The 13,814-nt window shown below is 40.6% G+C and overlaps 1 protein-coding gene across 2 annotated transcripts in view; it reads left to right on the top strand.

Moving 5' to 3' along the window:
* The window catches only part of LOC148020425 (UPF0235 protein At5g63440), a 96,789-nt gene that overhangs the window by 36,885 nt on the left and 46,090 nt on the right, over positions 1-13,814 (top strand). For both annotated transcript variants that reach the window (XM_087700726.1, XM_087700725.1), the window contains exons 3-4: positions 11,105-11,258; positions 11,393-11,489. In XM_087700726.1, the coding sequence (XP_087556852.1) occupies positions 11,105-11,258; positions 11,393-11,489 (251 nt within the window). The remainder of the gene's footprint in view (positions 1-11,104; positions 11,259-11,392; positions 11,490-13,814) is intronic.

The following is a 13,814-nucleotide window of genomic DNA, read 5'->3' as shown; positions in this document are numbered from 1 at the left end:
TTAACAAAGGTCATCTTGCCATAACTTTTTGTCTTTAAATGGTTAAAGGGGCAGGCTTTCCACCTGTATACACTTTCCTTACCTATTGCTAATATATGCCACGTCTTTATCAAGCACCGGAATATGCATTGCAATCAGCATCATAGGATTTTGATAAAGTAATATCTTGATATAATTGCATCTGTTCGTTGTACTTGATGTATGCGACTTGCATATACTCTCATGAAGTGACAAGTGGATGCCGGACGACGCAGGTTTTCGTGCGAACGTGTTCAATGCCCAAATCACCGCAAGACCACCAATCTCACAAAGAGCCGCGACAAAGCCACGATACCGAAAGCGAAAATCACCCTTGCGATTGCCGATGTCTCATAGCCCAAAGCATGATCTTAACCACTTCCTCTTTCTGGGTTACACTCTATGCTGGGCACTCACGGCAGTTGTTACCTCAATTGTACCCACATCGCACGTTTCAAAGAGGGTTGCAATATCTCAAGTGTATCTTCCCATTTCAACAACTGCTTTTCTAACAATGAGGCTAGGACATAATCATCACTGTAATATCCATTTCCTGAGCCTTCGAAGCTTGACATTTTCCAACCCATTGAAAGGCTAATAGCCTTAACATATTGTAATGATTGTACTCAGGCAAGTTTAAAAAAAAAAGAAAAAAAAAGAGAAAAAAAGAAAGAAAGAAAAAAGCACAAGAAAAAGAAACGAAAAAGAAAACGAAAAAGGAAAAAAGAAAAGAAAAGAATGAAAAGATATGAAGCACCCACGATCATAGCACAGCACCTAGGGGTCCTTAAATTAGGTACGTCCAGTGACCTTGGTCGGTTCGCTCCGTCTCTAGTCCCCTAGTCCTTAAGCATTATCCACAATTGTTCAGGGCACATCAAGGGCAGGACATACCTAAAGAGCTTGTCTCGCCTATGGTTAGACCTGTCACCCTGATCCATTTGCACGATTCTCTCTTGCACTCTGCCTTAATATCATTGCAATCAATTGTGGTAAGCACCGCACGAATGGCCATGAAAAGTACATCGTCCTCATCAAGCAAGTCCAATAGCTCCCGGCTATCGAAAGTGTGGTGTCCCTGTGTTCAATTATGCTACGTCGTACAATCACAACGCAAAGGATGTCTCATACACCTTCACGTGTACTTCTTCTCAACATGGACAACTTTGCTTCATCCACACATTGTTACGAGAAACCAGCCCGCGGTCTTCTAATTACGTAATATTTAAGTATGTACAAGCATTCATATAATATCTGCACCGAAATATATACACAGTTTAGGTCCTCAAGTGCAAGACAATACTCTCAGCTTGCTTAGAGTTTGACCTGTCTCCCAAACTGATTGAACTATGTCTTATGCACGATAGAGAAGACTAGCACTACCCCTAGGGAGAGACCACCTATGAGAGGTTTTTAATTGCAGGTATTGAAGACTCCAACGAAAGTGTCGTTCGCTTTTCATCAACACCCAACTCTAAATTCTTATCATCCTACAAGCCCGCCAAGAATCATCATGTGTAGAATCCCCAACAAACCAACACTTGTGTTAGCCATCAGTGCAATCCCTAACAAAGAACAACCCTACTACCAACTCCAATAACCCTACCACCAGTCACCTAGGCCACCAACGTGCCCCCAACGACTTTCCTCCACACCACCACCAACACTCCTCTACGGCAACCACCGATGTCCCTTCCACCCACGTCTTCAGTGCAAGCCAAAGCCTACTACCTACGATGGTGAGTGCTATGGGATTGGCACTCGTCTAGAAGGGGGGTAATGTTAACCATTAGACGAACAAGGTTGAAAATCTGAAAAAGCTAAAGTAGAAGACAAAGGCCAAGGCAAAGTGAAATGGAAGACGAAGGCACACCAAGAAAAATTTAGAAACACAAGAAGCGTAGAAAAGTCCTAAATAAGGGAAAAAGGCACACAAGGAAAAGTGCAAGTTAATACTTTTGTAAAAGAGTGCAAGCACATCATGATTTAATTTAAGGAGTGCCGGACTCTCACCCGTGCAATTTGTAAATGTAGACAGGCGGTGGAAAGGAAGCTAGGAAGATAGAAGGACAATGGGAAAAAGGGCCTAGGCCACGGCCAATCATGTAAAAAAGGGGATAAGGGGATGACCGCTCAAAAGAGATTTAGGGTTTTGTATATAAAGTTGAAAAGTAAATGAGAAGCTCATTCTTGTGTGTGGCCAAAAGTGGGTCTCCTCTTCTTCTCCTTCTTCTTCTTGCTTGCTTGAGCTTGTGCTTGAGAGAGGGAGTGTGAGAGTGTGAGGGAGTGAGTGTGTGAGGGTGAGGGACCAGGGAAGAGAAGCTCTCCATCTTCCCCTCTCTTCTTATCTTATCTTCTCTTGTCTTGTCTTGCTTGCGGCTATGGAGCTTGGAGCATGGAGCTTGAGGATGGAGTTTGCTTGGAGCTTGCACTTGGATCGTGGAGCTATCGGAGTGCGCGGGAGAGGATGTAACTCAATCAGCATATGGAGGTAAGCTCACTACACCCGTAGATATGGATGGCGCGTAAGCTATGTGAGAGGTAGCCATTAGTGCTCGGCTTGGAACGCTTGAAACAATAAGCGGTCCGTGGGTCTTGGCGGTTGAGCGAAAGCTCCCACAGATGTAATGGATGAACTCATTAAAAGCATGCATGATCTTCATCTGAATCTTACAGAAATTAGTTCCAAGGTGGAGAAGATGGATGTCAAAGTTGAAGAATGAGGATGATCATCAACTCAAAGACCCATGAGAGAAGGCTTTAAGAGGCACTGTATTTGGTGCGACAGCCAACAACATGACAAGAGGGAGTGTTCTGCTTTCCGTGAGGCTGAAGCACAGAAGCTTGTCTTTTGGAAAGACGGAAAAATTCATGCAGTTGAAACTGGTCTTCCATTGGAGGCAAATTTTGACAATGGTGGAATGAAGAAAAGATTAGAAAATTTAGCTGTAATGAATGCCTACGCAGCAATTGACGTAGCTACCTATGGGCTGTAAATTGAGCCAACTAAATCAAGTTTGAAAGCATGTAAAGCTAATGTGTAATCTAAAGTATGGATGCAAGCACTAGATCAAATGGAACGTGGTAAAGTAGCCAAAGAAGATTTGGCTAACGCCAGTCAGTGCATTCGAAGAATAACTGGTTGGAAAGAACTGGTAGATTCTTTTTCCGCCTTTGCACATTTAGTTGACGTCAATCATAAAGAAGTCTTGATTGAAGAAAAGAGAAGAAGAGAAGATGAACCAAGGCCTTCCTCTTCTGGCCCTCCAAAACAAGTAACTAGAAGAACGCTTGAACAACCAAGGCTTGTTGAAAATATAACCCCAGATCAAGAGATGGAAGATGCGCCACAAACAGTCTGACATAGAATCTGCAACCAATCTCAAACGAGTCCTAGAAGAAGGAATTCTAGGAAGCAAAATTGAATTCACCTTAGGCGAAATTCTTGGAATTGCCAAACGTGAATTCCATGATGTAATTATTAATGTAATCAAAAGGAAAAGACAATATGTTGGTGATGAAGCTGAAGAAACAGTGCATGCTTTTTTGCAAGTTTTTCGAGTTTTTGTTCATGATGAAGAGAAGCTAACTTCACAAGGAATTAATCTTGAAGCAGTTAAAGAATTAATTGGAGTAATTGAAGCTGAAGATAAAGAAAGCATGAATGGAAAAATTAAAGAAGTGAAAGTTGAAAATGTAATGGTTGGTTGGTCCAAACCAGTTGGGTAGCCCACCTCTCAAAAAGAAGGCCGTCTACAGCACATGCATGAGGAGGAAGAGGCTCAGTTCATTCCAAGCAGTCACTACTCCTGTACGCATTGGGCAAGAGTAACAACGGAGACAGTCGTCAAAATTGGAGAAAAAGAAACACCATGTATTGCACTTTTAGAGCATGGCTTGGAGATAAACGTCATGGCAAGGAGTTTCTATGAAAGTGGCGGATGGCCCATAGATGTTGATCCAAGATGGCGAATGAGAGCTGCAAACAACTCTTCTAGAGAGTTATATGCTGCATGTCCTAATGTGCAGGTAACTATTGGAGACATAAAAGATAATTTTCACTTTTTTGTTCAAGACTCTTGTAGTTACCCTATCATTCTTGGGCAACCTTACATTTCTGAAGCCCGCTTGGAAACAAAAGCTTTCGATGATGATTCTTTCTATGCTCGAATCCAAAGCAAGGATAATGAACAAGCTGTCCAATTTCTTGCTATGTGTGTTAACCATCATCGAAACTGAGATTGACTGCGTGATTATCCTGTGCCTTCTAATGCTCGAGAATTCAAGGGTTTTCGGGCTACACTAGGAGGCTATGGTAGTGCGTTATGTAAAAAGATTGAACCTCCTTATGCTACAGAAACTGTGTCTCTAGCAAATCTGTATGTATGTACAGCCAATAGTATGGGTTGTTATAAGTCTCTTCCAGCCATGACCCAAGCTGAAAGAAAACACTTATGTCATGTAAAAAGGGAGCTAAAAACTTATGACATGATGGCTTAAAATGAAGATATTTCGGGCTTTTTTTTTGGACTAATTACTATTAACACATTGGTTGAAATATATACAGCTGCTCATACAGAAAATCAGGTTGAAAATCAGTCCATAGAAATACGTACATTGGATTTTTATCAAACAATTCAAGAATTTATTGAGCAAGAAGACATTGGTTTACTTAACAAGGTTGAAGTGCAAGTGGAGACAAAATACAAGACGGTGGATATGAAAGTCAAGCCTGTAACAGTCCCAGTGCCTCCTGAAAGTGAAGGGTTGGCTGATAGGGTAACAAATCAGCCAAGTCTTCGTGATTCTTCCAACATTGGTCACAAGTTCACATCTGAAAGTATAAAAGAGCTTAAAATAGATGAAAATTCTTTCCTTTCGCCGGTTGAAAAACACTCTTTTATGCAAATTCTAATGAAACATGGAAAAGCTTTTGTATTTCAGCCAAGTGAAATAGGCTGTGTGGATCCAAATATTGTGGCTCCTATGGTCATTTTTACAGTTCCACATGTACCTTGAAATCTCAAATCTATTCCTGTTCCAAGGGCGTATTTGCCCAAATTACTGGAACTTTTAAATGAAAATATCAGAATGAAGATTTTGGAACCTTCTTCAGCACCTTACTTAAACCGATGGTTTACTGTGCCCAAGTAAAATGGATCTTTATGAATCCAGTTGTTGACATGCTATCACGTGCAATATATGACAATGAAGCTGAAGAATCTATACTTGCTGAATTTCATTTCATGGCTACTGAAAATATCTTTTCAGTTACAGCATATACTGGTCCAAAGCTGAAAACAACAGGGTGGTCAACTAGAAGCCAACATACTCATTGCATTGCTCAAGTTCTAGTTTATTTCCTTGAAGAAGATTATGAAGAAGATTGGTTGAAGATTGGCCAATATTTGAGTACAATGAAGAAGAAGGAGACTTGGACTAATGAGGAGTTTAACCATATCAAGAGGAAAGCTTATGGTTTTTTTCTTAAAGAAGGACATATATAGAACTATGCAAAGAAGAAGAAAGGAGCACCTGTCCGAGCTGTAGGTAACAAATGGTTACAACAATAGACAATGAAGGAATTTCATGAAAGCTTGTGGGCAGGACATAGAGGCATATGGGGAACCTTTATTAAAGTCAAAGAAAAATATTGGTGGCAAAACATGTATCGAGACATAGCACATTTTGTTGAAACATGTTATGTGTGTCAGATGTATTCTATGGTCAAGTATCGAGATGGGTTACAACCAACTTATTCCTTGTCTATACATTATAGATGGGTTATTGATCTTGTAACCATGCCTACAGGAATATGGAATATGCGATATTCAGTGCTTGCAAGAGAGGATCTAACCAATTAAGTTGAGGGCAAAGCCTTAATAACCAAATCCACTTAAGTTGTTTGTCGTTTTTTGCTTGAAGAAGTGTGTTGTAGATATGGTTGTGTGGGTAAAGTAACTGCAGATAGAGGAGAGTTGGATGTTGATGAGGCACGCAACTTCTTTGCTCAATTGGGTATTAAGTTGTCTTTAACATCAGCCTACAACCCTGAAGGCAATGGGAAAAGTGAGAGAGAGCACTAGCCTATTCTCAAAGCTCTAGCGAAGTCTTGTAGAGGAAAGATCAAAGAATGACCTAAAATGCTACCTTTTGCATTATAGGTTGACCAGACTACTCACAATACAGTGATTGGCTATATGCCAGTTGAACTTATGCATGGACAACAACCAATTATGCCAATTGAAGAATATATATCACATGGAGTCTTCTACCTTGGGAGGAAGGCATCAGTAGAGAAGAGTTGCTTACTTTGTGCATATGACAGCTAGAAAGAAGGCCTGAAGATGTTCAAGCAGCTATTGAGAAGCTAAAGACAGCAAGACTAAAGAACAAAAGAAGATTTGATAAGCGACATCGACTTCGGCCAAGAGCAATTTAAGAAAATGATTGGGTGCTTGTCTATGACAGCAGCCTAAACAATCAATACAATGCTTCTAGGAAGATGGTAAAGCATTGGTTTGGCCTATATGTGGTAAAGGTCGTTCATGACAATGCCATATATTCATTGGCTGAATTGGATGGAACAAGCATGAAGATACCCATAGCTGGAAAAAGAATCAAGCTCTTCAAACGAAGAGAAAGTTCAACATATGAGCTAGAAGACTTGAATATAATTCAAGAGCATGAAGACATAGAGGAAGAAGAAGAGGCAGAAGATTTGGTTCCTTCTGCCCCCCGTAATCAGTCTACAAGGAAAGTATATACAGAAGGTCCAAAGGGCCCACCTGCTAAGCTGGCCTTTGATACTAGAGGTAATGTGATTATACCCTGGGATCGTCGTTATCCCCGTTTCACTTCCAAGGCAGTGGATATTTCCTCTACCTCTAAAGTGGGCCGCCAGAATTCTTTTACAGTGTTAGCTGATTTTCTGGATGAAGGTGTCCTGGACGTTCTTGCGGAAAAGGTGAAATCGAGGCAACAGGTGCCTCGTTCCTGATTCTTTGATTCTCATTTTTGAAGATATATGAAGATAGCCAGGTGGAATGTGCGAGGCATTTGTTCTCGGCATAAACAACATGCCATGTGGATTGTCTTGCATGAGAACCAGTGGGATGTCTTGTGTGCGGTTGAGCACAAGAGTCACGGTGAAGTAGGAAAAGTTGTGGATTGCCATGGGTTTCGCCTGTTTTATGCAGGGACATATGCTATGCACTATTCTGGCGTGCTTATGATTGTCCATGAGAAATACCAGCCTGTTCTTATTAAAAATGATGTACAAGGCCGCTTTATGGTAATCCAAGTTTTATTTGAAGGAGAGATCTTATGGTTGCTGGGTCTCTATGCTCCGAATGACCCTGCATCCCAACAGGATCTTTGGAAGACTTTGCAAAGCTCCATGTCACTTGGCAAAAGGGGTTTTTTGATGGGGATTTCAATATGTGTGTTGACTCTTCTCAGTCCACTTCAGGGCATTCGGTGATGGATGCTCCGGAAAGTCGGGTGTGGAATGCCTTTGCTCTTCAGGTACTTAAGCAAGATCTCTAGTCGTGGCTCCACCCTTCTTCTTCAGGGTTTACTTTTCATTCCGCACAATATGCAACTACATGGTCGCGGTTGGATTGAATGTATATCATGCGGGGGGATGATTTTCTTCCCGAGATGCTGGAAATGAAAGTCTTACAGCAATATGCCTTGTCGGACCATTTCCCTCTCCAGCTTGAGATGCTTGCGCAACCAATCTTTCAACTCGTCTTATTTGAAGCATCCAATCTTTCAAGGCTATATGTAGCAATTGATTGAGAGGTTTCTATTGGACTTCGCCTCTGAGGGCTTGGCTTCCTTTGCACGGCTGCTCTCTAATGTGCAGCGGGTTGCTCGGCAGTATGGGATCCATCATGCCTCTATTTTTGGTTCGTTCGCTGCTGGTGGACACCCTAGATGATGAATTTCTGCTGTCATTGGCGATGTGTTTGGCTGATCTTATTCAAGTATTTCAGTTGAAATCTTATCAGCAGGCCAAACTGCACAACTTGACTAACACATTGCAAGATAGTGCTTGTCAGACTCATAAGTTCTTTCGCGCCTTGCATGCTTCTCCTGCTCGAGAAAATATGACTAGACTCCAGGATTTAGAAGGTCGCATGGTCACTGATCCGCAGACCATTGCCTATATGTGCAAGAATTATTTTCTGGATCTTGCTCACCATGTGTTGGTGGTGTTGATGGTCTTTGGTTTGTCTTTGTCTCTTAGATCTGCAGAGGCATGGCTTCCTGCTTCGATACACCCTGGAGGCTTAGACCTTGCATAAGTGAGCCTGATTGGATAGATAGACTCGGGTGGTGGGGGTAGGGTCGGGACAAGACAAGGCGGGGGAGCAAGGAGGAGTAGGGCCAGGGGCAAGGGCGGTGTAGAGGGCAGGATAGGGTTGAGGATTGAGGGGCGGGGCCGAGAGAGAGAGGAGAGAGAAAGAAACAAAAAAGATGTTGCATTCGTTCTCCTCCTTCCATGAAATAGCTATCATTTTGTTCTTTACTGCTAGAATTCCTACAACGTCTTTGGTATGCTCATGGTTGATGAGTGTAGTGCAAGAAGGCCGTGTGGAGGACATCTTTGTGGATATAAGGGGGTTTTATGAGATCTTGCTCCAATCCCATCATTAGCATGAGGCTCTCTTAAGTAAGCTGCCATTGTTTTATTATTACAAATTGGTGCATGTTGTTCCATGGCAGGCCATGGCAGACTTCATAGAATTGATAAAGGAAGAATGTCCGGTTTGGGTGGAAGTGGAGGAATGCCTAGCCTTGTATTGGCCCCTTTTGCTTGATGTCATGTCTAGGATTGGCAAAGTGTTGGTACCCCCTAGTACTTGAGCCATCAATAGAGGGTGTCCCACTTGGCTATGGGTGGTATTTTGATTATGTCACACCGCATACTTATGGGTATGCTAGGGGATTTTTTTTTTTTTTTGGGGGGGGGGGGGGAGCACAATTTTATTTTGCAATCACATCTGTGATAACAATGGCAATCGGTAATGACTAACCACGCATTGAGGGGGCTTTGTTAGCATATTTGACGTGTATGGGAACTAGGTCCGAGATGTGGATGGATAAGGATGAATGAGGTGGTAGTCAAAGAGGTCACACACATATGCATGGAATGCATCCCATAAGCAAAGAGAGGAAAGAGTAGCATAGTTGAGAAACTATGAAACAATGTACTTGCTTCATTATCAATTTATCAAGTCTCTTTCATGCTATCATGGTTTCATTCTTGTTCTTCTTTTGCCCCCCATAGCTCATCTTATCTTCTTGCTCAACCATGTTTTGTAACATCTAGCTTTATGGAGAGATACAAGGGATGACCCCAAATGAGTCACAAGTGCACATGTCAGTCTCTCTATTCGTCGCGTCATGGAGTACGAGGATCAGAGATGCCTAGGTCTTTTCCTCTTGGAGCTCGAGAGGTGCCAAACTGCACTACTGCAAGATAGGAGGCTAGCTCACCTAGAGGGACACACACAGAGAGCAATGACAGACTTCTTCTATAGAGCCGGCCCTACTGACACTACTAGCCTATCAGAGACAGAGCCACCCCGCCAGACACCTTATAGGCCACACCGTGGAGTCACATTGGATAGAGCCATTTCCCTTTGTCGAGCACGACGATCCCGTCTACCAAGACCACGTTCGAGGAGGCCACACCATAGCTGGATTAGAGCCATTATCATGAGACATCGAAGACTCACCACCAGGCATATCAGCAAAGCAGCTAGGGATTGCATCATAGCTAAGATCATGTGCAGATCTTGAGATCAGCTACAACCCATAGTCTCCACCACACTTTTGTACATGGTTCTATCAGATCTGGTTCTGCTTTCCTTTCCTTTTCTTTTCTATCGATGGAACAACACTACACATGGTTCAACCCTAGTATAGTCCCATCGTATAGTTATTTTCAGTATTGTTTCATAGGCCACCAACTTATTTGTAATGTTATCTTTACCTTACTGATGAGATGACATTAGACATGGATGTACTCTGGATTTTGTCTCATAGGCTACATTGGCCTTATGTAAATGTTAATATGTCTTTCTTTCTTTCTTTCTAGAGGTGGAGTTGGAGGAGTATTGTACATGCTGCTTAGTATACTATGAGATCTTCGAGTGAAACACTAATCTTTTGGACAGCTTTTGCATTACGTCAAGTCATTTTTTTGAGAACAGAGGTGTCTGGGCCTCTTTTTAGTTGAGCTTAGCTGCCATAGGGAAACACACTTGAGGGGCATATATACATCTTCAAACCATACTATAGATGTCTTGAGACCAACTTGCTACAAAGGGTGTCTGTTGAGACACTTTAGGTCCTCTATGTTTGAGTACTCATTGGAACACCCTATGGGAGAGATTAGGAAGAGAGATACTACGTTAGACATTCAGCATGTTTATATATATTTGGCAGCAGGATTACCTACCATAAGCGGCTTCCTTTATTCATTTCCTTTTCTAGTCATAGTATTTTTACAGTACCATTTACTGTTTTTCGTATGCTCTATGATGAGAGTAATATACATCCATACACGTGTGTGCATGTGCACGTGTGTGTGCATGCTGTGCGTCTCTACAAATAAATATGAATATGAGTATAAATAGACATATATCCGCCTCCCAGCCCTGCCACCCAGGGAAAAAAAAGTTGCAGGTCTTTGTTTGTGATTTCTCGACCTGGTCTAGGTATAACACCCATGATGTGAAAAAACCTAGAAGTGATTTTCTATGCAATAATATCAGTTTAATGAAATCACTGATGGTTGCATGTGAAATTTTGTAATCCTTGCTAGTTCTAAGCATTTGGTTGTGCTTTGTTTTTTTGATGATATTATGAAGTTGAATTGTTGTTTGTGCTCTGTCTTGTGGGCCATGAATTTTTAAACGTTGTGCTAAATGTACAGCATCAGTCAGTATTGGTGCAGGGAGTTGTGAGACGGTACTCATGTATAATCTAGATGCAACTTTCAAATCGGCAATGTAAAAAGCTAATCTTGTTGTGTGCTTGCTTTTTGCAAATCTTTGTGCATTTTTTGCAGGGGAGAAGGCAAAGTGGAGCGACAATTTCGAATGAAATGTACTGGCTGTGAACTTTTCGTGTGCTATAGAACAGAGGAAGATCTGGAAACATCACCTTTTCTGTATGTTGTAGATGGTGCTTTAAGCTCAGTAGCAGCAGAAACGAATCCCCAGGTAGACAAAAAAACCGGACATGTGATGTGTCTTTTTGTGAGTTTCTTGTGAGTTGACACTTGAAGAACATATAATGTATTCTTACCTCTAGCTTTACAAAACAAAGGAGCCTATTTAAGAGTGTAATCACACAGGATGCTCCTGTTCCACCATGTATATCACAATTGGAAGGTGGTTTGGTACAAGTTGCAATTGAAGTAGAAGATCGAGCACAGCGCTCTGCAATCACAAGTAGGTTGCTTGTGGTGATTTGTAACTTCCTTAATCCCTGTAGAAATTGGATGCTTCGACTCAGTGGTGTTTTTGTGTTCTTTTTTGAAAGGAAACTCCCATCGTTAATGCTTCGGGAGCATAATGATAGTTAGACCAATGTCCGCCAAATCAAGCTGAGATATGATACTTGTGTTACTTTTCTGTGCCGACTACTAAAATGTGTGCATTATTGAGGTCTATGGTATGGTTTTTTTGACATACTGTGGTATTTTTTACATACTGTAGGATACTCATAATAAACATTTGGAAAGTAAAGAAATAGCTGATTTAAAAGTAATGCTTTTAACCTTATTAAAAAGTTGGGTAAAACGAGCTGTTTTGTAGAGAATAATGATAATGCTAAATGCTATTTTACTTCCTTATCATTGGGGTGAAAGATCCATACTTGGTAATCACAAAATGCTCTCCAGCAGGACTGATGTTCTTTTATTGTTTTTGGGCGTGAGAGAGCATGAGGGCCATTGTTGAGGATGGTTGGAGTTCACTAACTAGGGAATTTACGAAAATATGCTGGACTGATGTTTTACCCTCTTTACATCGTTCTTCAGCAGCTACAATAGAGTTGCTGGCGTTACTAAGGATGGATTTTTGGGCCACCTTTGTTGTGATTCTAATGTGAATTTTTGCTCGAACATGGAAACCTGCAAGGGGCTTTTGTATTTGTACAGCTAAATAAATGTGTGATTGCTTTTTTCAAGAGATCCCCACCAAGGTGTATTCATGTTTGTAATAAATCCTTGGTCTGTGCTGTACATACCAATGATGGAATGACATGAACATGTTGTTATGTTGTCACTAGTCTCTTTTGGTGAGCTCTCTTTGAAAATTTGGGTATGAAGCTTACTTTTTTTTCCTCGATCATCTGCAAACAGATGGTCAAAATGAGATAGCCAATCTCATCATATTGGATATGCTAAAGTGCTATTGTTATGAAGCCAACCAACAATGGAAAAATATTTGCCTTTGGTAGAGTATGCCTATAGCAACACAATTCATACTTCTACAAGTAAAGCATCCTTTAAGATCATATATGAAAAACCACTCTCATTCCCTACTCTCAAAACAAAGTAAGAGAGCCAGCCTTACGCAATTTTTGTAGCTCCTCAAATAGTCCGTCCCTTAGCTCAAAAGGCATACGCCTCACTTTTTTATAGGATGGTTATCTTTTTTCAGAGGAATAGTATGCACAACCAAACTAGGAGGAATATCCCTTAGCTCATTGTAGCAAAAACTATAGTTTTTATATGCAAAACAAGCATTTCACTAGCATGGGGTTGGTCCTAGTGTCACTGTTCATTTTATTCCGAGTGTCACAAGTGGTTAATATTCTAATAAATATATTAAAATGGATTAAATTCTAATGCATATAATATATGACATTCATGTGGTATCTATTTACGCGAGGGCAGCATGAGTTGGGATACTCAATGCCCGTGAGTTTGTGTAGCAACACCGTATATCGCTAGGATATATTCATGAGAAAATATTAAAAGATTATTTGCAGTATACCCATATTGATTTCCACATTAATAATGCTTATGTACCTTTCATTCACTATATGCATGCAAGCTTTATTTTACATATATTGACACAATATTTATCTTCATATTGACTGAGTGTGAGAAAACTTAAGCGTTTAAGGGGATCTAAGTGAGGTTGAGTTAAGAAAGTGTTACGATCTATACAAAAAGATGCGGACTGATGGGCTAGTATGCTTGTAATTAGATTGGGTGGCCGAAATTTGACAAAGATCGTCTAAGAATTTGTAACAAGCATTCATTGCAAGTTATTGGGTTGGTAGCAAGAAATTATGGTCCATTTCAAGTTAGTGAAGGATTAATGATGCTTTTTATAGGTTACAACTTCTAGAGCATTAGAGAATTCACAATGTTTTTCATATTCACTCTTGATATCTTATGAAGAGTCTCCATCATTGAAACTTGTAATGGATGATCTATATGAAGTAGATGAACAAGAAAAGATGCTTCAACTAGAGCTAATAGTTTTTCATATGATCAAGAAAGGAGGAAGAAACATTTCCAAAAAGTTCCTTCGAAATTTAAAAATTACTCACATTTAGATTCTAAATGGATGTCAAAAGTTGTAGGACTAGAAGTACTTCAAGCAACATTTTGAGAATAAGATGAATTTTAAGAGGGAGGAATGTAACTAATCTTTTATATATCAACTATTACCAAGGTGTATTGGCTCATAAATTGTTATCATTGTGTCTCAACTTGGCTGGGAATTCTTTGAAGGTTTCTTGACAATATTTTAGACTGA

This window comes from Lygodium microphyllum, chromosome 19, assembly GCF_053477565.2.
Source record: "Lygodium microphyllum isolate KBCC chromosome 19, Lygodium_microphyllum_v1.1.10, whole genome shotgun sequence".
In the NCBI taxonomy this organism is placed as follows: Eukaryota; Viridiplantae; Streptophyta; class Polypodiopsida; order Schizaeales; family Lygodiaceae; genus Lygodium; species Lygodium microphyllum.
Note: the sequence above shows the minus strand (reverse complement) of the source record. Positions and strands in the feature narration are given on the sequence as shown.